At 40.2% G+C, this 24,410-nt stretch overlaps 1 protein-coding gene across 1 annotated transcript in view; it reads left to right on the top strand.

Moving 5' to 3' along the window:
• The window catches only part of LOC127582396 (dual specificity mitogen-activated protein kinase kinase 2), a 60,950-nt gene that overhangs the window by 642 nt on the left and 35,898 nt on the right, over nucleotides 1–24,410 (top strand). The window contains exons 2-3 of the mRNA XM_052037591.1: nucleotides 19,020–19,230; nucleotides 19,703–19,849. Of these exons, the coding sequence (XP_051893551.1) occupies nucleotides 19,020–19,230; nucleotides 19,703–19,849 (358 nt within the window). The remainder of the gene's footprint in view (nucleotides 1–19,019; nucleotides 19,231–19,702; nucleotides 19,850–24,410) is intronic.

Genomic DNA, 24,410 nt, shown 5'->3' on the forward strand with positions numbered 1-24,410 from the left:
ATGGGGGACCCCTGTGGAGGAGGAGAGGGGGGTGATGGGGGACCCCTGAGGAGGAGGAGGAGGGGTGGAGGGGTGGGGGTGATGGGGGACCCTTGGGGGGGAGGAACAGGGGATCCCTGGGGGAATGGGGGACCCATGATCCATAATGGGGAAGGTAGTGATGAGGGGCCTGAGGGAGGAGATGGATGGGGAGGTGGAGATATGGGAGGGGAAGTTGGGAAGAAGTGGAGGGTGAGGGCAGGGAGGGCTGGTGACCAGGGCCGGATATAGTAACGCGATGCTCACCCTGCTGCCTGTGCTTCGTCATTTTTGATACCTTGCTGAATTCTTACCTCTAAATTTCATAGAACATCTTTCTCATGAGACTCCATACAGTACATGTAGCTTGTGTTTGTCTGGTCCCATAAACTTGGCAGGAGTGTCATCAAACAAAAAACTGCTGTCAAGTCAGATATTGGGGTAGTTGACTTAAATGCTTACAGGGAATGAGTGATACTGCTCAAAAGGCCTGAACTGGGAGTTTATTTAGCTCATCAAATATGGGGGGTTTTGTGTGTTTGGGATGTGAATTAGGATGCAGGCAGCAGAGTTTTGGGTGGTCTCCAGTTTAAGAGAGTAGAACTAAGATGGGGATGAATTGGATGATGTTATGAAAGTATAAATAGATGTTTGTTGATGCTGTGGATTTGTGGTCTAAAATAAACCTCTAGGTCAGATATGACATGCACGTTGTAGATGTTTTGCTTTGGGTTGGGGCGGTGGGAATAGAGTTGGTGACTAGAGAATACAGTTTGTGATGGGAACCAAAAATGACATATTTGGTTGGCCCAGTGTTACATTGGAGTAAACATCTGCTCATCCAGTGCCAGCGGTTAGGCAGAGAATCTGACAATTTAGAGAGAATGGAGGGGCCAGAGAGATGGTCTTTTGAGCACATAAGGCTCAGTGCCATCAGGATACATGTGGAAACTGACATGGGGCCAAGGGATATTGTTGGAAGAACATAGAGATAATGGTGCAGGTTTAGGAAAGGGAGCATTGCAAGTGATTCACTGGCAGTAATTGAATGGATAAGAATGGTAGAGGTGGGTGTAATTCTATTCAGTCAGACCACAGGAGAGGGCAGATGTATTGTCTTCATCAAAGACAGCAGATTGGTTGAAAAGGTTCAGGAAGAATTGATTGCCTTTGTCACAATTGCATAGGGTGCCATAAGTAACCTTGTTCAGAGCATTTCTGATTCTGGGGCATGGGCAGGAAATAATACAACAAGTCCATTTGAACTAACTCCAATGTAGCCTGAAATGTGCATTAAAAGTGGAAGCCTTACGATAAAGCTGGATAATCTTGGGTTAAAAGTAACCAATACCAGAGATGAGGGTTTTTACTTGGGTGAGCTATGAGTGTTTTGACATAGTGAAAGAGATTTAATCTCAGTAAAACTAGAAAAAAAAGCTTGGCACAAGAATCTGTGAATATTCGTACTGATTATTTTCACCTCTTCAGTAATGGAATTGTATTACAATTCAAAGTAAGTAAGATAGTTTTCTTAAAGTTCTGACTTCCAAGAATGTGGAGATAGTAGATTTGTGATGAAAGTATTACTATTGGTATTGGTTTATTATTGTCACTTGTACCGAGGTACAGTGAAAAACTTGTCTTACAAACTGATCGTACAGGTCAATTCATTACACAGTGCCGTTACATTGAGTTAGTACAGAGTGCATTGATGTAGTACAGGTAAAAACAGTAACAGTACAGAGTAAAGTGTAACAGTTACAGAGGAAGTGCAGTGCAATAAGGTGCAAGGTCACAACAAGGTAGATCGTGAGGTCGTAGTCCATCTCATCATATAAGGGAACCATTCAATAGTCTTATCACAGTGGGGTAGAAGCTGTCCTTAAGTCTGGTGGTACGTGCCCTCAGGCGCCTGTATCTTCTACCCAATGGAAGAGGAGAGAAGAGAGAATGTCCTGGGTGGGTGGGGTCTTTGATTATGCTGGCTGCTTCACCAAGACGACGAGAGGTAAAGACAGAGTCCAAGGAGGGGAGGCTGGTGTCTGTGATGTGCTGGGCTGTATCCACAACTCTCTGCAGTTTCTTGCAGTCCTGGGCAGAGCAGTTGCCGTACCAAGCCGTGATGCATCCAGATAGGATACTTTCTATGGTGCATCGGTAAAAGTTGGTGAGAGTCAAAGGGGACAAACCAAATTTCTTTAGCCTCCTAAGGAAGTAGAGGCGCTGGTGAGCTTTCTTGGCCGTGGCATCTACGTGATTTGACCAGGACAGGCTGTTGTTGATGTTCACTCCCAGGAACTTGAAGCTCTTAACCCTCTCGACCTCAGCACCATTGATGTAGACAGGTGCATGTACACCGCCTCCTTTCCTGAAATCAATGACCAGCTCTTTTGTTTTGTCATGAGTAGTGTCACGAGTAGGTTTGATGAGCTGAGTAAGAACCTAGGAGCATAGACCATTCCTTCCCTTAAGCCATTCAGTAAGATCACAGCTGACTTTTTGGCAGTTCTACCATTCTTTGTCCCTCTTATTGTATTAGTGATTCTAACCCTTAAGTTGGGTATATACGTACAATCCTAGGTTTGACTGTACACCTTTGTTAAACTTAAACTGTTATCTCATGGTAAGACATCCAACTGCAACCCAGTTCACTTATTACAGTTCCAGTAAACAGACAAAAGTTAAATTAGAGGGGATGCATCTCAATATTTTCTGCTCAGTCCTGTTTGCATTTGCAGCTGTTAGTTGAGTGGTTCATTGTTATTGAACAGTTTGTTGAGATATTGTAGTTTTGAAGAACTGAAGCAATTGAACCGTTTAGAATTTCTGCCTTCAGGAGGAAATGGAAAACATTCTTGCACCTATATGCTTTCTGTATATTGATAGGTGTTAGTGCTATTTAGGTTGGGCTCAGTGATTACATTCTTGCCTCAAAGCCAGAATGTTGGGGGTTCTGGTGTTTCTCCAAAATTTGCCCAGGCCACCAAGGCTGACATTTCAGGTCTGTACATTTATCAGCTACGTTCTCATACAGGTGAGAAGTTAATAGCGGGTCTTTGTCTGTTCATTACATTCTTCTGAAATGGTGAGACAATTCCCCCGATGTTCTGACTAATATCTGTAGACGAAAAGCAGACAAATTGATCAACTCATACTTGATATTCAATTGGTAAATGGTTTAGTGTTTACCCATACGAGAGTGAGCAATTCTGAAGTAAGACTTGCACAATCCTTTAGGATATCCTGAAAAGAATTATGTAAATACATCTTCTTTCTTTTCACTTATTACTATAGATCAAAACTTGTTTAAGTTGGGCTGTCACTAACCTGTGAATTTTTTTGATATTAAATAAATTCTGGAATAGTTCTGCCTGCTAGAAGTATTCAGAGGAATATGATTTCCCTTTTCTATTTGACTAACTTATTTGAATTAAAAATCAAAAATCTGCAGATGCTGGAAATTTGAAATAAAAACAGAAAATGCTAGAAACATTCAGCAGGTCTGGCAGCATCTGTGAGAAGAGTAACGGAGTTTACCTTTCAGCTCTTGTTTTGCATTGGCATTTTCTGTTTCTGTTGGATTAGTGTTTCTTTTTAAAGAGGTATACGATAGTGAGCACAGACGTGGTGGGCCAAAAGGCCTGTTTCTGTGTCCTCTCCCTGTGGTGCTATGATATGCCTAAGAATGTGAGTAGCATGCACTAAATGGTCTTTCACCTGGATAATACTAAGTAATCCAGTTCTTTCTCCAGTATTCTACCTTGAAAACTGGGTAATAATCATTTGCCTCCATTTCATTTGTTTTTTGCCTAAAGAGCATTGGGAATCTGTAACCAACGGGGTAGTAGAGAGAGGCTACAGATGCAAATGGAAGCATGGTTAGCCTGAATAGCTTTTTATGGCTGTTATGGATGTGATGGGCTGAATGGTTTCCTATGCTATAAGTTTTGATTCAACTATTTTTGTATTTAAATTGGCTATGTTGAATACTTTTTCTCTATAAACAACATCCTGTTTATTTTTCAGATGTTTTTTTAAATGTAAAGTTATTTTTGTTCTTGCTTAGCAACAGTTTTCTGCTGCATGTGCAGTTGATGACAATCTGTCAATTCTTGTCATGCTGATCCACACACTTTCCAAGATGTTTTGTTTCTTGTGAATTTCGGAAAAAAATTGAAGAAATTCTTTTCCGACCTTATCACACATCTCCAATACATTACATTCCTTTGTTGCTTTGAGCTGCAAACTGTGAACAGTTCAAGTTAAGGTTGGCAAATTTCAGTGTCTTTTTCAAGTTTTTATGTATTTTCCTGGCCTGGGCGTTAAGCATCCATGTCTAAGTGCTTGTTCCTCCTTTTGATTTTTATAAGCACAAAACTGTTTGGGGAAATTAAATGTGTAGTGCTTGTTATTCTTATGTCTGAATCAATTTGTGTTTGGGGGGGGGTGGAGTTCAGTTTTGTAGAATTGTGTGACGGTTTGTAGACTGTGGGTATTGTTCCCACCAGAGCATGAAGGTTCCAAGTTCAAGTCCGACTCAGAGACTTGAGCACAATAATCAGGACTGACTGTTAAGTGTTTACCAAGTCATGTGGTTTTCCACATAAAACATTAAGTTAAGGCCCTATCTGCTGCCTCAGGCAGATATACAAAATTCCACTCTGCTTTTTGAAGGAGAGCTGGGGATTAGCTCCTATTCCCTGGCCAGTATGTATCCCTTAATTGGTGTTCCTACTTCGGGTAATCTTGGTTGTTATCACCTCAGTGGGAGCTTGTTTTGTGCAGATCAACTTCTCTCATTATGACAGTGACTACAATCCAAAATGACTTCATTAGTTATAAAGCACTTTGGGATGGAGTGGTACAGCACAGAAGCAGGCCCTTCAGCACACCACACTCACTCCAACTATTGTACTTATCTCCATAAATACTACTTGTCTGCATTAGGTCCATAGCCTTCTAAACCTGAAATCCAAGTGTCTGTATAGGTGCCTCTTAAATGTTGTGATTTGTGTCTTCTTCCTCTACCACCTCCTCTGACATGCTCTGTGTATATTTTTTTAAAAACTTTCTCCTCTGAACCCCTCTAAATCTCCTCCTCCTCCTCCTCACCTTAAACCTATGTTCTCTTATTTTAGATATAGGGTAGAAAGTAAGAATTGTTTACCCCATCTAAGCCTCTCATAATTTTACATACCTGTAGGTCAAGCTTTCCAATCCAGGAAACAAGCTGGCAAATGTCCTCTGAACTCTCTCCAGCACAACCAAATCCTTCCTACGGTGTGGTCCCTAGAATTGTACACAATCCTTCAAGTGTAGCCTAAGTGATGTTTCGTAAAGTTGTAACCTGATGTTCCAACTCTCTCATTTGTTGTCCCATCTGATGGAGGAAAGCTTGCTGTATGCTGTCTTCACCACCCCACTCTCCTGTAATACCACTTTGAGGGAACTATTGACTTGTACCCCAAGGCCTTTATGTTCATCAATGTTCCTTGAGGTCCCAGAGAGGATATACTAATGGTCATGTGATTCAGGAATCTATCAAAAATTTGTATTTAGAAAGCACCCCAAAATGCCATAGCCTTTAAAGACAACGTATTACATCTGAAATGTAGCTACTCTATAATACAGAAAAGGAGTTAGCCATTTTGTGTACACCAAGAAGCCACAAATAATATGATACTGCAAGATGATCTGTGTTAGTGGTGTTGCATGGTAGACTAGTTATAGCGCTCCTGCTTCAAAATAATGTTGTAGGGAATGTTTACAGACGAGAGGACAGACATGGACTTTCAATGTCTTTTCTCCGAGATGGACTACTGAGTGCAGCACTCCTTCTGTACTGCCTTGGGAGTGTTATCTGAGATTTTGTGTCCCCTTATCTGGAGTAGATCTTGAGCCTGCAAGATTATGACGACTCGGCCACTCGTCCAATGCACTGAAGTCTTAAAATATGAGATCCACACAAGAAGTCTGTCAGACTTTCCAGCCTTGATGTTTAACAGCAGCAGGCAGTTCATTTTCATATATTTGATGCTCAATGAGAAAAGTGCTGCTATTTCAAGAATGTAATACAGTGACAAATGGAGCACCAAATGTAATGTTTGAATAGTGAGTAAAGATGGGGCTTGAAGTCTTTGTGTTGGATGCAGCTTTCATACATTGGAGTCAATTAGGACAATACATCAATGTTATAATGGCATAAATCCATTAATTCAGTTCATGTAAGATTGGTGACTTCTGACAGTCTTTTCTTGTTTTCCTTCATCCTTAATGTTGACAGCATTATATTTTGTGGCAGTAGAATGTTCTGCTTTGAATATAAAAAGAAGCTAAAGTTGTATGTCAAAACTAGTTCTGTCATGTATGCTGTTGAAATAACTGTCATAACAAGGAAGTGACCAGTGCATGTCCTGACATATTTGACACATTGATTTTTTTTAAACAAGATGGGCTTGATTGGGTAATCTGCTGGTTGAATCTTTAAATGCACTAAACTGAACAGCAGAACTCTTATTAGTTGAATAAAAGGTGCTGACAATTCACTGCAGGTTCTCAGTAGAGCTTAAATTGTAGCATTGAATGACTTCACACACTAAGGACATCTCAATGCAATGACAGTGCTTCTATATTATTTCCTTGAAGTCTCTGTCCTCCCTGAAGTTTTTTTTTGCTGAGGTGCAATTGCATGAATATCAATAGTTTCTCATCCAAGGTAGCTGTATGTCCTCTGAATTTTCAATATGTCATTTAACATACATAGATTAGCTCATCCCATTCACAACAACATTTCATATTTTTATTTCATATTTTCATATTTCCTTATTGCTTCAGAAGTCTGTGTCTCGCAGAACAATGCTGGCTTTGCCATTCCTCTGCAATCTGTTCTCTCTCGTGTGCCCGTGAGCTCCTCCCTGGTTTTCTGATCACCCACCTACACAAAGGGTAATTAACAGTAGCTACCCACCCTGTATCTTTGGGAAGAAACCAGCCGACCTAGGGGGAACCCACACAGTCATGCTGAGACAATGCAAACTCCACCCAGGAGTGATGGAGATCAGGATCGAACCCAGGTCAGTGGAGTTGTGAGGCAGCATCACCACCTGCTGCACCAAGCCGTGATCTGATCTGTTTTGTTCTTATTTTGGCTCTGTTTTAAAATAGTTGTCCCTCCTCTTGTGCTGCTTGATAGCCTGGTCAACAAAGGCCACAGATTCTTTCTAGAGTGCTCGTTGTATGTCACAGCAACACCTTGGGTATTGGAGTTATTCTAGAGACGTTCTAGGCACTGTAAGGCTTGCTTCTACATTGCACTGCAATCTACGTTCAATGCAAGGTAACTGTGCTTCTCCAGTTCTGTCTTCTTGAGGATCCCCAAAATCGATCACTTTTCTCCCTAGAAAGGTGTGACTTCAGCTATCAAGGCCCCAAGCTCTGGAATTTCCTCCTATTTTCTCCCTCAAAGCACTACTTATAACCTACCTCTTTGACCAAGTTTGCACCCTAATGACTCCTTTTATAATTGGTCATTTTTAGCTTGATGGAACCTCATGTGCCTCGGGACATTTTATTGTTAAAGCTGCTACAATAAAAGTCTGATAACCTGACACCCTTGGCACTTTGCTGGTCTAGCAGATTTTCTGGGCTATTGGATGTTACTCTTATTAGTATCCAAAAATCCTTTCATTTTACTTTTTTATGTTACGCAGTAGTATAATTTTCCAGTGAATTTTTAAAGGGAGCGGGTAATATACATGCACTCCCGATCCGGCTCCAGCTGGAAACGTACTCCAAACCCCCACCCCAGCTCTGCCCCACATTCAACCGCAGTCCAGAATGCACTTGCACTCTGGGGGCCCCCCAGTGCTCATTCCGGGCGAATGAGTGAGTCATATGCCATGCAATTTCCAAGCAATCGGATGCCGAATTATTGACTTTTTACTGCCTATAACTGCAAGTCCTTGTTGGGGTATGTGTATGTATGTAGGTGTGTGTTTGGTCTAAATGATCTGTGCCAAATTGTCATTAGCGGAAAACTAAATTTAGCTATGAATTAGCAATTGCTCTACTTTGCATAGGTACCTCTGTAAATCATTTTAGATGGTAATATTTGTCCAGTCAAGCCCAAACTTGTGATCTATGAACAACCCAACCCAATAGCTGGTTCCTACCAGCTGCCAACTAAAAGTCCAGAAACCATGCAAACATGCTGTTAAAACATCTGGTCAACTCATTAACTGACATGATATGTTATACAAAAGAACCAGCCTGGTGTTTAACACAACGTAAAAGTGAATTTCATTAATTCTGTCAATGATCTACTTGCAATCCTCCAATTATAATGGCAGCATAGGTTGCCATATTATCTTAGCAGGCTTATTTAGATTTAAGTATGAACTTTGCCATTGTTGCTAAGCAACTTGTCCATCCACGTGGAATGCAACAATGATATCATTCAGTGGCCTGGTCAGTCAAGCTCAATATTATACAGTGAAAACAACTTGCATTTATATAGTGCTTTCAGCATGGTAAAATATCCAAAGGAACATCAATAAAGAGAATATTATTGAGCTACATGGATATTTGATCAGATGCCCAAAATTTTAATCATAGAGCTACGTTTTAATAACCTTAAAATTTCTGGAATAGCTCAGGGAGGAAATTCTCGAGCTTAAGGTCTGGATGTCTGAAAACACAACAAAGTGAATTTTGGATGCACAGGGGCCCATGCCTTGAAGGTCACGTGAATGAGAGATTACTCATACTTGCCCTTCCTTAAGTTCTGTAACGTCCAGAGATGACCAAAATCTAGTGAATATGACGTATTCATGAGCTTACGTGTCTCACCACTGACGTGTGTTAACAGACAATTGAGTCAATTCAGTGTAGTATTCGCCAACATGTGGCAGAATATGCCTCAAAAAATTTCAGATTTGAAGGTGCTCCAGCAATTACGTTCAGAACACTTTCAGATGTTCTGGTATTATCCTGACGTGTTCCTCTGAAAATTTTCTTGTTATTCTCCTTAGTGGCAATTAACATCAATACAAATGACACATGCTTGCATGCAAATTGTTTCTCGTGTCATCCCCACTTTATAGCTGAAGTAAAAGCCAGTTTCTTTACATGGAGAAAGTGAAAGCAGAGTTGGTTCTTGCAAACCAAGATAGTACAAAGGTATCAGAACTAAGAGACATGAAACTGAAGATGTTGGAATCTGGAGCAAAAAAAAAGCTGCTGGAGGAACTCGGTGGGTTGAGCAGCATCCATGGAGGAAAAGGAATTGTTGACGTTTCTGGTTGAGACCTTGACAGTGGAGAGGGAAGGTAGCTGGTGTAAAGAGGAGGGGTGAGATAGAGGCCTGTAGGTGATAGGTGAACCTGGAGGGATGAAGGATGATGAGCAGAAGGGGGGGGGGGGGGTGGGTAGAGTTGGGCAACAGTGATAGGTGGAAGCAGATAAGGAAAAAGGGGGCAGATGAAGCCAGGTGGGGGCAGGGTGAATGTGTAGCTGGAGGCTGGCAGGTGATGAGTTGGGACACAAAGGCTGCAAGTGCTATAATCTGATAAGTAAGGTGATAATAGGAACCATTCAAGGGAAAAATTGGCAGATGGAACCAGATTGGGAGGAGATCTGATCTGATGTATGTGTAGGTTTAACATTATCTCCCTTTTATCCATGACCACCTTGGGTAGCTGTTTTTGATGCCTTGTTTAATAATTTAGCTATTGTCCCTCTATCCTCTTGGTTTCAAATTCACTGTAGAACTTTGTATTCCTCTGAATTGTTCGCATTGAAATTAAAAACTTTCACTAGTTGAAGCTATGAATCATCAGTTTTCCCTTGCTGCTATATTCCAAGGCTTTTTAAAGATCTGAGCTAAATAAAAATTAATATCTACTAGCACTTTGGAGGTCACATCTTCCCTATTCCTTCACCCTTGGTGGGCTTCAAGTATGGTTATTGGTTATTCATTCATGGTTCTCAGGGTGATAATTATAAGCTACTGAAAAGGATGCTGTGACTAACGGATTTGCAAGGAACCTAGTTTTGTATGGATATATGAAGTTGACAAGTTCCATAATGTTAAAGTTAACTGCATTCAGTTTTATGAGAGAAAGAGACTCTTGCACACTAATGCACAGCTAATCCGGGCAAAATATTTTATCAGTTGAAGGTTTTATTGGTTATACTTTCATTGCGTATTTGAATAGGTACTGAAAACAGAATGTTGCACTTCAACAAATATAAGGTGTCAAGGAGCCTACACTAAGCATACATGTTTGACAGACCACCATTAGGATGTTACGGTGGTGCAGCCAGTAGAGTTGTTTTCTCACAGCTCCAACAACCCATGTTCAATCCTGACTTCCCCTGCTGCATGTATGGAGTTTGCACATTTTCCCTGCGACCGAAGGGAACCCATGCGGTTGCTCTGTTTTCATCCCATTGTCCCAAAAATATGCAGGTTGGTAGGTTAATTGGCTGCTGTAAATTGCCCCTGCTGTGTTGAGTGGTAGGATTCTGGGGCTGATGAAAGGAATATAGGGACAATAAAATAGGCTGGGGTAGAATTAGTTGAAATGTAAACTTGATGGGCAGAAGGGCCTGTTTCCATACCATCTCTCTATGACTGACTTCCTCCAACAAAACTGCTGCATCAAAAGAAATCAACACCTCTTGTGATTTCATTGGGGATTGACTTGGAGAATCTAACGAGTATGTACACTACAACTCAGTTATTATGTTCGAGTGAAGTGACACAATTAACCATCATTTCTATCTTGTAAATGTGTTTTCTGTAAAGCTCCTCTAGACTTGCACTCTGGCATTGTGAGTAGTCATGGTTTAAATGATTTTTGAAGTTACTGTGGAGAAAATTGGTCAGGATTTCGCTGTTGATTGTCCATTGAATCTTTTGAGTTAGGGATAAGAGGAGAGAGCAGCTTAAAGTTTTTTCTGTTTTTATCCTCTTTTGCCTTTTAATGATGGGCAATTTTTAATTTGATGCTCCTCGTCACCTCATACATCCTTGCGTGCACGTGCAGTTGCAGTTTTTATGCTTGTATTATATATTAAGTCGTCATGTAGCAGCAGTTCACATTTGCTTTAGAGATTTTGGAGGGACAGAGAATCAATTGAACTCCACTTGGGGAAACCCTATAGAAAGGCAAAAGAGGGAGAACTGCATTTGTGCAGCAAGATGACTGCTGTTGGAAAAATAGAGAGCAGACATTAGACTTGTGGGAACAGTCAAAGGAGCTGGAGGCTATTATGGTTGAGAAGTTTTTGAGGGTATGAGAGAAAGTAGGAAGAAAAGTTCCTTGACTTGGGGAAAAAAAAGGGCTGCAGGGAACAACAATGGCAGGTCATATTGTTCATGGCCATAAAGTCCAAGAGTTGTCCAACCATATTTGAGGTAAAGAGGACTGCAATTTCAGTAGAGGACTGGAGCCGCTAGATGTGGTAATGAATGGTTAAGTCAATTATGTACCACGTATGCTCAAGTTTGAGGCTCTTGGTTTGCATGGAGTAGTGGTGAGTGCCAAGTCATAGAGAATTACCATGATAAAAGAGTAAATGTGGCTCTCAAAAATTGATCAGTTGAGCAGATTAACAGGTGAAAGGCCCTCCTGGCAAATGGAAGTCTAAAGGATGGGCATTTGGCTGTTGCAAATATAAGGGACATGACAGAGTGTTCTTGTTGGGATGAACACTTGGATATAGAATTGGAAGGGATTTGGATGATGTGACTGGCTGAGGGATGTAAGGAAGTTGTTAGAAATAGCTTTCTCCTTGTTGCATTGGCTTTATATGAGGCAATAAGGTAAAGTCAACAGTGCCCATGATTATTCATAGTTCGTACTGAGGATAGGAGAGATGTGAAATCGCAGGAGAGAAAATAGCATGAACTGTGATGCAAATTGCAATTGCCAAGGGATTACTCACTGCAGAGTCTAAGGGAGGAAAGGAGGAAGCAATTGGATTGCTTTCATGTGTTTTAAGTAAATGGAAAATGTAAAATAGAATTTAATTTTTTCAACAAATATTTTTAGACAAAACAAGTCAGATGGTAAATTGTTTAATCTATTCTTTATATATCTGTCACTGTATTGTGATTTGCCAATCAAGTATACAATGTATAATCCAAGTCCATAACTTGCTTAATATTAAGTGATATTTTCATATACTAAGTATTCTCTCCATTCCCCGAAATTCTTTATCCAATCTTTTCAAAACCTTTTCCTTGGGTTACTTCTCATATGGAAACAACACCACACTTTAGTCATCTAACAATTAAAATATCTCTACATATAGAAGTTACATTTGCCTACTCTCTAGTCCATTTCGCCCCTGTTAGGAACAGAGCCCAGGTACTAAGCAGTACAGCCAGAATTTAAGCAATCACAAAAGTGCAGCCTACAACTTACCAGAAGTGGGAAGTTGATTTTTGCTGCTGGACCTCTCTGACATTGGAGAAGCATTAGGGGAGAGTGGTGGAGTCAGCCATGTTAAAGACTACAAACAGCTGAAAAAAGATGGAGGGATAGATTTATGATTCTTAACTTTGGATAAGAGCCATTTCAATAACATGACAGGGATGGAAAACTAACAGGTTAAGAGTTCTGGGTAGAATCAGCAGAAATTTGGCAAGTCACAGCAAGTTTAAGAACTGTGGAGAAGAAAGGAATGTTAAAGATCATTTGAAAAGATAGGTATTTTTGAGAGCTACAAGGAAAGTAGATATGAAGTACTGTGAACAGTATGAAGTGATAACTCTCAACAATAACAATTAATGTGGGAGACAAGGGGGAAGTTGAGTTTATGGGGATAGGTTCAAAAGAGTAGGAGATGGGATCCCATGCATAAGATGAGCTCGGAGAATGTGACAGGCGATGGGTTATATAATTTTGAAAAATGTTAACCTGGGGGGAAAAAGGAGAGTAGAGTCCGAATCGGTTGATCATATAGCCTACAAGCTCCTCTCAGTTATTGATCTACAAGCTCCCTGCATTTGTTGATGTGGACGGGGAAAAGGTTTATAAGGAGAATTTTCAGTTCAGCCATTTTTATTTATTGTCATAGTCAACAGCTTTTATGGAGTTCTGAGCTGGGACCCCTATATTCATGTGCAGATCTCAATTAACAATTGACGATAACTCTTCTCTCAAACTATGCGGGGCAGGCAAGTGTTTGGCTATGAAGTGGCAAGCTGTTTCTGGCACTTACTCTGGGCTCCGATGTTGACCCAATGCTTGGGCTGGAGGTTTTCAGTGGGGTGGGGGGGGGAGTGGGGGAAGAATAGGGAAAGAAAGCTTTTCATCCTGTTGGATTTGGTCCTTTTCCTGTTACCTACATTCTATGTCCTTGTTGACAATTGTTTCAGTGGGAACAGTTTCCATCTATCTACATCGTTCATGATTTTGAATGTCCCTATTTGATCCTCTCACACCCTCCTCTGTTCCAAGTCAATCCATAAAACTGAAGCTGCTCGTTCCTGGAGTCTTTTTAGTAAATCCCTTCTGCACCCTCTCTAAAGTCTTTAAATCTTTACAGAACCATAACAACTAGAATTAGGCACTCTAATTGTGGCCAAACCAGTATTTTATAGATCATCATGATGATTTCCATCCTCTTATACCCTGTTCCACTATTCTTAAGCCCAGGACCCTGTCTGCTTTTTTTTAAACTACTTTCTCAACCTGCCCATCCACTTTTAGTGAATGATGCACACGTACTCCTAAACTCCTGTGCTCGTGTGCCTGTTTAGATTTCTGCCATCTAGTTTAAATTACCTTTTTTTTTATTCTTCCTACCAAAATGTAATACTTTGCATTTAATTTGCTATCTTTTCACCTATTCCACCACCGTCTCTATCTCCTTGAAGTTTATCAATATCGTCCTCATTGTTTACAGTGACTCTGAAGTTTGTATACTCTGAAAATTTGGAATTGTGCCCTCTTCACCCAAGTCCAGGTTATTTTAAAAACAAAAGCAGTGATCCACATACTGACCCCTGGGGTACTCCAGTGTACACTTCCCTCTAGTCCAATAAGCAACCTTTCACTACTACTCAGTTGTGGGTTGCTTAGTCAATTTTCTATCTACACTATTACAGATCTTGTTATTCCACAGCTTTCAGTTACACTATTACAGATCTTTTTATTCCACAGCTTTCAGTTTTAATGTCTAAACTTGATGGCTCATTATGGCACTTTATCGAAAGACCTTTAAAGGTCAGTATATACCATGTCAGTACCATTTCCCTCAACTATACCATTATTTCATCAAAAGTTCTATCGGGTCCGTTAATTTGCCTCTAACAAATCCGTGCTGTTTTTCTGTAATCAAGGCACCCTTTTCCAAATGACTCCTAAATCTGTCCTTTTCTAACTCCCAACTAATCTTTGTCCAATTAACTGTTTATTTCTGGTATAAACATAGTATGTTAGAGGCTTGTTGGATACTAATCCATCCCCAGTCATCATGGGATGCATTATTAAGGTCTTGGGGTATTTTTCCAATCAATTTTTCTCCTATCCAGCATAGAGTTTCATGAAGTCTAATAACATTTGCCCTCTTGAGTAAAGTGATGTGCGTTTAGCTATGTGGTACTGTGAAAGCTTGAAGTGGCAATTATCCTACCATTTATTTTGAAGCAATATGTCTGAAGTCTCCCTCTGTGGTACAGTATTTTCCTTAAACCTTCAGTTGGCCGGCTGCACGTTGTCATAAAAGCTTACTGTTGAATAACACTACCCTAAAGCCGTGGAGACCCAGCAATGCTAGTCTGGTGAACACCAAGTTAACTAATCTCTGACAAAGCTGCAAGGAAACTAATCAAAGTATGTACAGAGGAGGGGTATATGGACTGAATGGAAGAAGTAGAAGCAGGAATGGGCCATTCACTGCACTCTGCCACTCAGTAAGCTCAAGACTGATCTTTCATTTGATGCCACTTTTCTGTACTAAACCCATATCCCTTGATTCTCTGAAGTCTTTCAATCTCTGTCTTGAATATCCTGATTGACTGAGCCTCCAAGGCTCTTGGGTAGTGAATTCTAAAGATTCTGTACCCTTTGGGTGAAGAAACTTCTTTTCATCTCAATCCTGAAAGGTCAACATCTTGTGTTAAACACACCAGTCAGGAAACATTAACTTTTCATCTGCCTTGTCAAGTTCCATGAGTATTTGTTTTAATGAGATCTCTCCCAGGTCTTGAATGGGGAGTGTGTAGGCTCTGCTTATTCTCCCCATATGACAAACCTGCCATCCCAGGAATCAATCTGGTGAACCTTTTGCTGCATTCCCTCGATTGCAAGTATTTCCTGCCTTGGTATGGAGATGAGACCTTAAACACAATATTCCAGATGTGGCCCTACTGGGATATTTTATCCTTGGGGCAATACAGCTCTACTCTTGTACTCAAATCCTCACCATGAAGACCAACAAACTGCATGCCTTCCTTATTGCTTGCTGTACCTGCAATTTAACTTTCAGTAATTCACGTACAAGGCACCTTGTACATGAATCACTGAACAGAACGCCTTTTGTTCTCTTGTTATTTAAAACAAACTCTACTTAAGTCATCCATTCACCTAAAAAAAAGTTTTTTTCCCCGTTATATTTCCATCTACAGTGTGCTCAGCCATCCACTTAATCTGCCTATAACCCCCAATGCCCCTCTCGAATGTCCTTACGATCTATACGTTCACATATCTTTCTTTCATCGGCAAATTCAGATATATTGCACTTAATCTTGTATTGCACTGATTTGTGATCAGGATTGTCAGGCAGCATCCGTGGAGAAAAGCAGGTGGTCAACATTTTGGGTCAGGACTGAAGATAGGAAAAGGGGAAGCCCAGTATATAGAAGGGAAAAGCAGAGCAGTAATAGGTGGACAAAAGAGGGGAGGTGGGGTGGGCACAGGGTGGTGATAGGTAGATGCAGGTAAGAGATAGTGATAGGCAGGTGTGGGGGAGGAGGGGAGAGCAGATCCACCGGGGGATGGGTCAAAGGTAAGGAGGAAAAGAGGGGGGTAGAAAAAAGAGAGGGAGGCTAGGAAAGGGAGGAAAAGAAGAGGCACGTTTGGGGTGGGACTTTCTTAAAGTGGGAGAATTGAATGCTCATGCCATTAATGAGGAAACAGCACCTCATTTTCCATCTTGGAACCTTGCAGCCTAACGGCATGAACATTGAATTCTCCCACTTTAAGAAATTCCCACAACACCCCCCCCCATCCCATCCATGCCTCTTCTTTTCTTCCCTTTCCTAGCCTCTCTTTTTTACCCCCATTTTTTCCTTGCCTTTTGACCCATCCCCCAGTGAATCTGCTCTCCCCTCCTCCTCCGCACCTGCCTATCACTATCTCTTACTTGCATATACCTGTCACCACCTTGTGCCCACCCTGCCTCCCCTCTTTTGTCCACCTATCACTGCTCTGCTTTTCCCTCCTATATATTGGGCTTCCCCTTTTCCTATCTTCAGTCCTGAAGAAGGGTCCTGACCCAAAACGTTGACTGCCTGCTTTTCTCCACGGATGCTGCCTGGCCTGCTGAGTTCCTCCAGCATCATCGTGTTTTTCATCTAGATTCCAGCATCCGCAGTCCTTTGTTTCTCTACACTCAGGATTGTGTTAAGTTTACTCAAATGTGGACTTCACTCCCTCTCCAATATAAAGAGCAATGAGGAAACTCTCATCCCATACTTTCCTCACTGCTCTTTATATTGGAGAGGCTGAATTCAAGCATTTTTTTGAAGTGCTAAATAAATGCAAGTTGGAGGCTGCACTATGAATAAATTTCTACTTTTTCAAAAACCAGAAAAAGCACATGTTGGAAATCTAAAATAAAAACAGATAATGTTGGAAACACTCAGCCAATTGGGCAGCATCTGTGGAAAGAGAGCTTGCATTTCAAGTTGGAGACCCTTTGTCAGAACAAGACCATGTATTCCTATGTTACACTTCACAATAGTTGTATATTCACAAGTAAGATGCACAACAAAACTGTCCCATGGAGACTCAGATTCACCAGCTCTTTTATTTTACTACTTAAAATTATGCAATCTAAAAGTTCTCCCCAGAATCTAGTACACGAATCTCGGTTTGCATTTTCATTTTCCACTCACTAAGGTTTAACTGTGCTGTTTTTTTGTTTTTCACACTTTATCTCTTTTTAGTTAAAAACCCGTCTATCACGATCATAACATGATGATAGTTTGATAAATGCAGGTAGGAGGAAGTTGTTTTTCAAAAGAAATCCTCCCCCAGAAGTATGCTATCAGATCATTGCTAATTATTTGCTGTATAACCATAAGTTGCAATACAGTTTTAAGAAAGGAAGTGCAAAACCTGAGTGTGTATGTATGTATATATTTTTTTAAAAAGGCATTTCTATTACATGAGTATTCAACTCTACGTTTAAATGAACTTGAGCATCAAAAATTTCCTGTTTTTAAAAAAAATTATGGATTTCAAACGACCACCAAATTTTGAAGTTGTAAAGTGAAACGACAATTGAGATACATCAAAGATGCATTTAGGAGTGGAACATTCAAACTAATTTTTATTACAGATAATCAATTATTAAATTTTGCTGAGAAAGTAATTTCAAAAACATATTTGCATACTGGTTTTCTGCAGAGAATAATTGAGCAAACTACTTTTTTAGCAAACAGTCTTGTAGATAAATATAGATGTGCTTGACTTGTTTGCCTTTTAACAAATAGCTATTTCCTGTGTCTTGTGTGTACTGGTGAGATAACACTTTGACATATGGTTTTAAGGGTAGATTCAGAATTAACTATGGCTAATATGGATCTTCAAGAAATGAGAACTTCAGTAAATATAGTGGAGTTTATATGATCATTGGAATAAAGTGACTGCTTCATCAAAGATGCCCTAACAATCAGTATGGCTTTGGTTTTAACTTGCTACTGTCCTGCTCTATAACATGTATTTGTCTCAATATCTATGATGGAAGAGACTGGGAGGTGGAATGAACAATTCCAACTTCTGATTATCATAAAAGTATAGGAGTGAAGATGAAAAGCCAACATGGATCTCTTGACCATATAAAATATTTTGTAGCGAGTAAGGAGATCATAGAACAGTACAGCACAAAACAGGCCCTTTGGCCCACAATGTTGTGCTGACCTTTAAACCTTGCCTAAGACTATCCAACCCCTTCCTCCCACATATCCCTCTATTTTAAATTCCTCCATATGCTTATCTAGCAATCTCTTGAATTTGACCAATGTACCTGCCTCCACCACCATCCCAGGCAGCGGATTCCATGCCCCAACCACTCTCTGGGTAAAAAAACCTCCCACTGATATCTCCCTTGAACTTCCCACCCATTACTTTAAAGCCATGCCCTCTTGTAATGAGCATTGGTGCCCTAGGAAAAAGGCGCTGGCTGTCTATTCTATCTATTCCTCTTAATATTTTGTATGCTTCTATCATGTCTTCTCTCATCCGCCTCTCCAAAGAGTACAGCCCCAGCTCCCTTAGTCTCTCCTCATAATGCATACTCTCTAAACCAGGCAACATCCTGGTAAATCTCCTCTGCACCCTTTCCGATGCTTCCACATCCTTCCTATAATGTGGCGACCAGAACTGGACACAGTACTCCAAGTGTGGTCTAACCAGAGTTTTGTAGAGCTGCATCATTACCTCGCGGCTCTTAAGCTCGATCCCACGACTTATGAATGCTAACATCCCATAAGCTTTCTTAACTACCCTATCCACCTGTGAGGCAACTTTCAGTGATCTGTGGATATGAACCCCCAGATCCCTCTGCTCCTCCACACTACCCAGAATCCTGCCATTAACTTTGTACTCCGAGTTGAGCCCAAATCATGCCAGACTTCTAGAACAAGTGGATGGGATGATGCAAAATTTGGAAACATTTTGAACTGCAGATGTGTAAAATTCAAGTCAGCGGCCTTTATGTTACAAGATCCCTGTTTTAATTCAAGATGATATTTTGTGTTCCAGTGCTAACCTAGTAACCCTACCAAAGAAGTTGGAGGAACTTGAGCTTGATGAGCAGCAGAAAAATAGACTTGAAGCCTTTCTTACACAGAAGGCCAAAGTTGGTGAATTGAAAGACGACGACTTTGATAAGATATGTGAGCTGGGTGCTGGTAATGGGGGCGTTGTCACCAAAGTACGTCACAAGCCATCAGGTCTTATTATGGCAAGAAAGGTAAGCTAATATCTGCAGTTGCCATATTCTGCTATTTGGAATTCAAAACTTTGCAATTCTTGAAATTTTTTGTCAATGCCTAAGCATAGAAGGAAGCTTCAAAACTGGCACAAATTAATCAATTTGATAACTTTGACCTTAACAGGTTGTTTGAATGAATCTTGCTCTGTTTGTCCAGTTAGTATCACCGTATGTATGGAAAAGAAAAATGGTACCTTTTCTAACATCCAGCTGACTACAGTATAAGCTGCTCACTAAACTATTCTGCACCAGAACACCCTGTCCCATCTGAATGTGTTTTTTGTAGCTAGCCAGTGATTTTTGTGCCAGAATTGTCATGATATATCTGAATCTGATTTTTGAGTTGTAAAATCTGGTACGATTCAAATGAAAAATATTATAGTGAGCACTTCTCAAATTTTTAAGAAACTAATAATTCAGATAATCTTCAGAATCTTCTCCCTTTCTCCAGCTGATTCACTTAGAAATAAAGCCTGCCATTCGCAATCAGATCATCAGAGAACTCCAGGTGCTTCATGAATGTAACTCTCCATATATTGTGGGCTTCTATGGAGCATTTTACAGTGATGGTGAAATCAGTATATGCATGGAGCACATGGTAAGTGTTAAAGCTGATATTAATAGGTCTTGGATTTCTCAATTCAAATTACACAGACATTACAGGGCATGAGCCAGAGACCTATTGAAAGGTTTTTCAAATAGGGAGGGGGGAGGAAAAGAAATATTTCTAACCCCAGCTTGTATATTTATTTAATTCAGTTTTCAGGATGTGAGCAGTGAGGTGCCAGGTCAGTGTTTGTTGCACACCCCATATGTGCTTGAGAAGGTGGTAAAGTCATCTTGAACTATTGGATCCTCCTGGTAAAAGCACTCGCACCGTGCTGTTGGTTAGGGAGTTCCAGGTTTAGGCCCAGTGATAATGAAGGAACTGATATAATTTCCAAGTCGGGATGACGTGTGACCTGAAGGGAACCAGCAGGTGGTGGCCTTTCCATGCACCTGAAACCCTTGTCCCTTTTTATGTTAGTGGTTATGGGTTTGGGAAGTCCAGTTGGAACAGCCTAGATGAGTAACCTCTGCACATTTTATAGATGGTATGTAACTAAATGGGCTGCTTTGTTTTGTATGGTGTTGGACTTATTGAGTGTTGTTGGAGCTGTATTCAATCAAATGGAGAATATTCTATCATGCTCCTAGTTTATGCCTTTTTAGATAAGGGAAAGGTTCAAAGTGTAAGGAGGTGAGTCAGTTTGTAGGATATGCAGCCTCTGGCCTGCTTCTGTATAAACTAAGAAATTAAAGCTTTTTATTCTGTTTAAATTCAATTGCATTTCAAGGTAACCACTGCTTTTGGACAATGTGTATATATTATTCCATGAAAATCATACCTAAAGTATTGTGTTCATTATCTGTGTTATGCTTATTCAATCTTTGATTCAGTTTTTATATTGATTTTTTTTAATGGATCAAGTCGATTTTTCTTTTCTATTTGAATATTCTCTACTTGGGATTCATCATTCCTAAACATGCTACACAGGGCATCTAACCCAATAATGTGAGAAACAATGTAAAGAAAGATTCTTACCTGCCAGTAGTCACTAACTTTTCACAGTTTGGCCCTCCCTTACTATATGCCTTTTCTGTGTGATCAAGTGATATAGCTGATTTAGTCCTGCACTTTATTTTGATTTCTAGCAGTCCTGTTGAGGACTATGTAATGACCTAATTTGTGTAATTTTTTTAAAAACTGCAGACTGGAAATTTGAAATAAAACCAGAAGGTGCTGGTAGTACTCAGTTTAAAGTCAAAGATCTTTCATTCAGCTTTCAGATCAATGAAAGATCATTGAATAGAAACATTTAATTCTGTTTCTTTCTCTACAGATGCTGCCTGACTTGCTGAACCTTTCTACCATTTCCTGTTTCTATTTTAGATCTAATTTTTGTGTTTGGTTCAGTACATTGGACGTATCCTCGTTAAAACAGATGGGGTAGGAGAGGATTGCATTGAGAAGACCCGAGTCAGTTTTTGCAGGTTTTCAAACAGCATGGGTTATGCAAACATGCAAATTAGAAGCCCAGTTTGTCTGTCCTTTCCTCATAAGACAATTTACCCATTCCAGGTATCAGTCTAGTAAACTTTCTCTGAACTGTTTCCAATGCATTAACATCCATCCTTGAATAAGGGGATCAGTATTATACATGGTACTCCACAAGTGGTCTTACCATTCAATGCCTTCTGTTACTGAAGCATAATCTATCTACTTTTCTATTCAATTCTCCTAACAAAAACGCAGGCTTTCTATTAACTTTCCTATTTATACTACCCTTTTAGAAATTGTGAACTCGGACACTTGGATCCCTCCTTGAATCTAGAGAATTTTTGAGAATTTAAAACCGATGCATCAAAATCTTACCAGCCACGTCTTTTAAGACCCTAAGATGAAGTCTATCCGGACCTGCACACCTGTCAGCCCACACCTCAAATAGTTTGCTCAGTACTGTGGCCCTGGTGATCTCCTCTCTTCCAGTTCCTAATTTAAAACTATTTCTGGGATTTCACCTGTATCCTTTTACAATGAAGACTGATGCAAAATACCTGTAAACTTATCTGCTGTCTGCTTATTATGGGTACAAATTATGGTAGCTCTGACTTAACAACTCAGTGATCAAAAATAGTAATTCTTTCCTCTGCATATTTGTTTCCCGATCCACTGAATACTTCCCTTCAACCATCCAGTTCTTGAACCAACTGGCCAATCCTAATCACTACAGTTTAGCAACACTATGACCAGTTTCATCACTTCGCACTAAAATGGGCTCTTTTATTGTTCTAATTGATCTTGTAAAACTTGTTTAATTTGTTTTTCTTGAGTGCTGCTTATCTGATGCTATGTGCCTGTGATGCTGCTGCAACTAACTTTTTCATTGCACCTGTGCATACATGTACTTGTGCACATGACAATAAATTTGACTTTGATTTTGAGCATTTTCTGTTCTTTAATTTCAGAGTTTCAGCATTTGCAGTATTTTACTTTTGTCTTTTGGTCTAATCTTCAATCACAGTAACTAATGTGGGGAAATTTGGAGGGGAAGCTGTTGGGTGGTGGAGGATGTGGAGGAGCTGACAGAGGGGAATTCTGAAGTCTTCTGCATCCTTTTTTATAACAAAAATAAACACGTAGTGTTTTTTAACGTCAAGGAAGCAGCAGTAAAACCTCACTCCTTGAACCTGTATGAATTTGTGATCCTTAAGGTAGATTATCTGTTGGTATTTATTCATGAAGTATCTGCTTGTGAAGAAACCCATTTTTTCCTCCATATTTTTAATGTTCTACGAAGTGTTATGGATTACAGCGGAAAATTCCTTTGCAGACCTGAGACCCGACCTAATCTTGTAATGCTATGAAATTGTTCTTTTTAGGATTGTTTTTTTGGCTGTTTTCTTTTCTCACAATAGCTTTTTTTCTAGATTGGTTCTGTACACAATTATAACAGATTTCCCTTTGTACCTACATGCATGTGATGCTACTGTGAGGTTTTTGTTGTACTGTACTTCACTGTACTGTGCACGTGACAAACTCGATTATTTTTAACTGCTTCAAAGAGTGGGTTAATTGACAGAGTAGTGGAGGTAGAGCACATGGAAAGTAAATTGCAAGTAGTCAGAAACCTATCCCCAATTTTTTATGTCGTAAGTACGTACATGTTGAGGGCTACTCTGCTGCCAGAATAAAGAGGGTTCCTATCCCAAATAGATTGATATGACTGGTTATTAATATCAGCGAACAGTAACAAATGTCAATCTTCCAGTGGTTGTCAGTTTTGTCACTTAAAATCCTACTTTATGTATTATTAAATTGAGTGCAATGAGAGTAACATCAATTTTGTAATTGTGCATCAGTAACTGTCCTTTAAATTCAGCTGACTGTAATCAGATTTTATTTTCTGCTTTTGTTTTTCCTCTTCCTGTCTAGAATTCATTGACTAATCATGCAGATTACACAGCAAGACAAGTGCTTTAGATCACTGACCCTGGGTGAAGCAAGGTTAATGTATGATTCTTTCCCTTGCCATCTCCCACATTCTACTCTTCCCTACCCATACCCCAGGCATAGTTAAATACTGTGTATGTGTCTGCTGTTTAATTTGAGCATAGATCTAGTTGCGTACCTATGATAGTGTGCAGAGGTTCATCAGATTAATTCCTGCGGTGGTGGAGGTGTGGTTGAGAGGGCTGGGGAGAAGAGTTGCCCTTTGACATTAAGCACACTGAAGCTATCCATGTGAAGTGTAGGAGAATGAGGTGATCTCGTTGAAAGAGAAGGCTTGACTGGGTGATGTAGGGATGATGTTTTCCCCAATGTCCAACTAAAACAGGAGATGGTGCCTCAAAGTAAGAGGCAGTCAATCGGGATTGAGCTGGGAAGAATTTTCTTCACCCAGCAGTAGTGGATCCTTGGAATTCTCCACTGAAAAGGGCTGTAAGTCCTCAGTCACTGGTTAGTTTTAAGACTGAAATAAATAGATTTTTTTTGGATATTAAAGGTACAGGGGGATATGGCTTTAGTGCAGGAGAGTGGCACTGAGGTATAAGATCAACTTTGATCTTATTGTATGGCAGAGCAGACAAGGGCTTCAGAGCAATTCTCCTGCTTCTATTTATGTTTGTACGGTTCTCAATATACTCTAGTTGTCTGGAATCTCTTCCCCTGCTGCTGTTTTTCCAAGAACTTCCCCACCATCAAAGATGGGGGGATCCAGCATGCAAGCACTAACGGACTGAAGCTTTCTCAACCACGTTCAGCCCAAAGTGGCTAATCTGTTCTTCTCCCTGAGATCTTCTCAACACAAAAGCTGGTCTTCAGCCAATTCTTTTCGGTCTGTGATATCCGGAAATGGTTGAGAGCACTGGACACAGCAAAGGCTAGAGGACCAGACAGCATCCTGGCTGAAGACTTGCACTCCAGAACCAGCTCTTTCTCTTGCCAAGCTCTTCCCATACAATATGGGACTGGCATGTATCTGACAATGGAAAATTGTCCAAGAATGTCCTGCTCACAAAAAACACATCAAATCAAGTTTGACTAATTACTGCCTAATTAATCAGTTCTCCATCATGAACAAAGTGCTGGCAGATGCTGAGACAGTACTTGATCA

The sequence above is a fragment of the Pristis pectinata genome, chromosome 24 (assembly GCF_009764475.1).
Source record: "Pristis pectinata isolate sPriPec2 chromosome 24, sPriPec2.1.pri, whole genome shotgun sequence".
Taxonomy (NCBI): Eukaryota; Metazoa; Chordata; class Chondrichthyes; order Rhinopristiformes; family Pristidae; genus Pristis; species Pristis pectinata.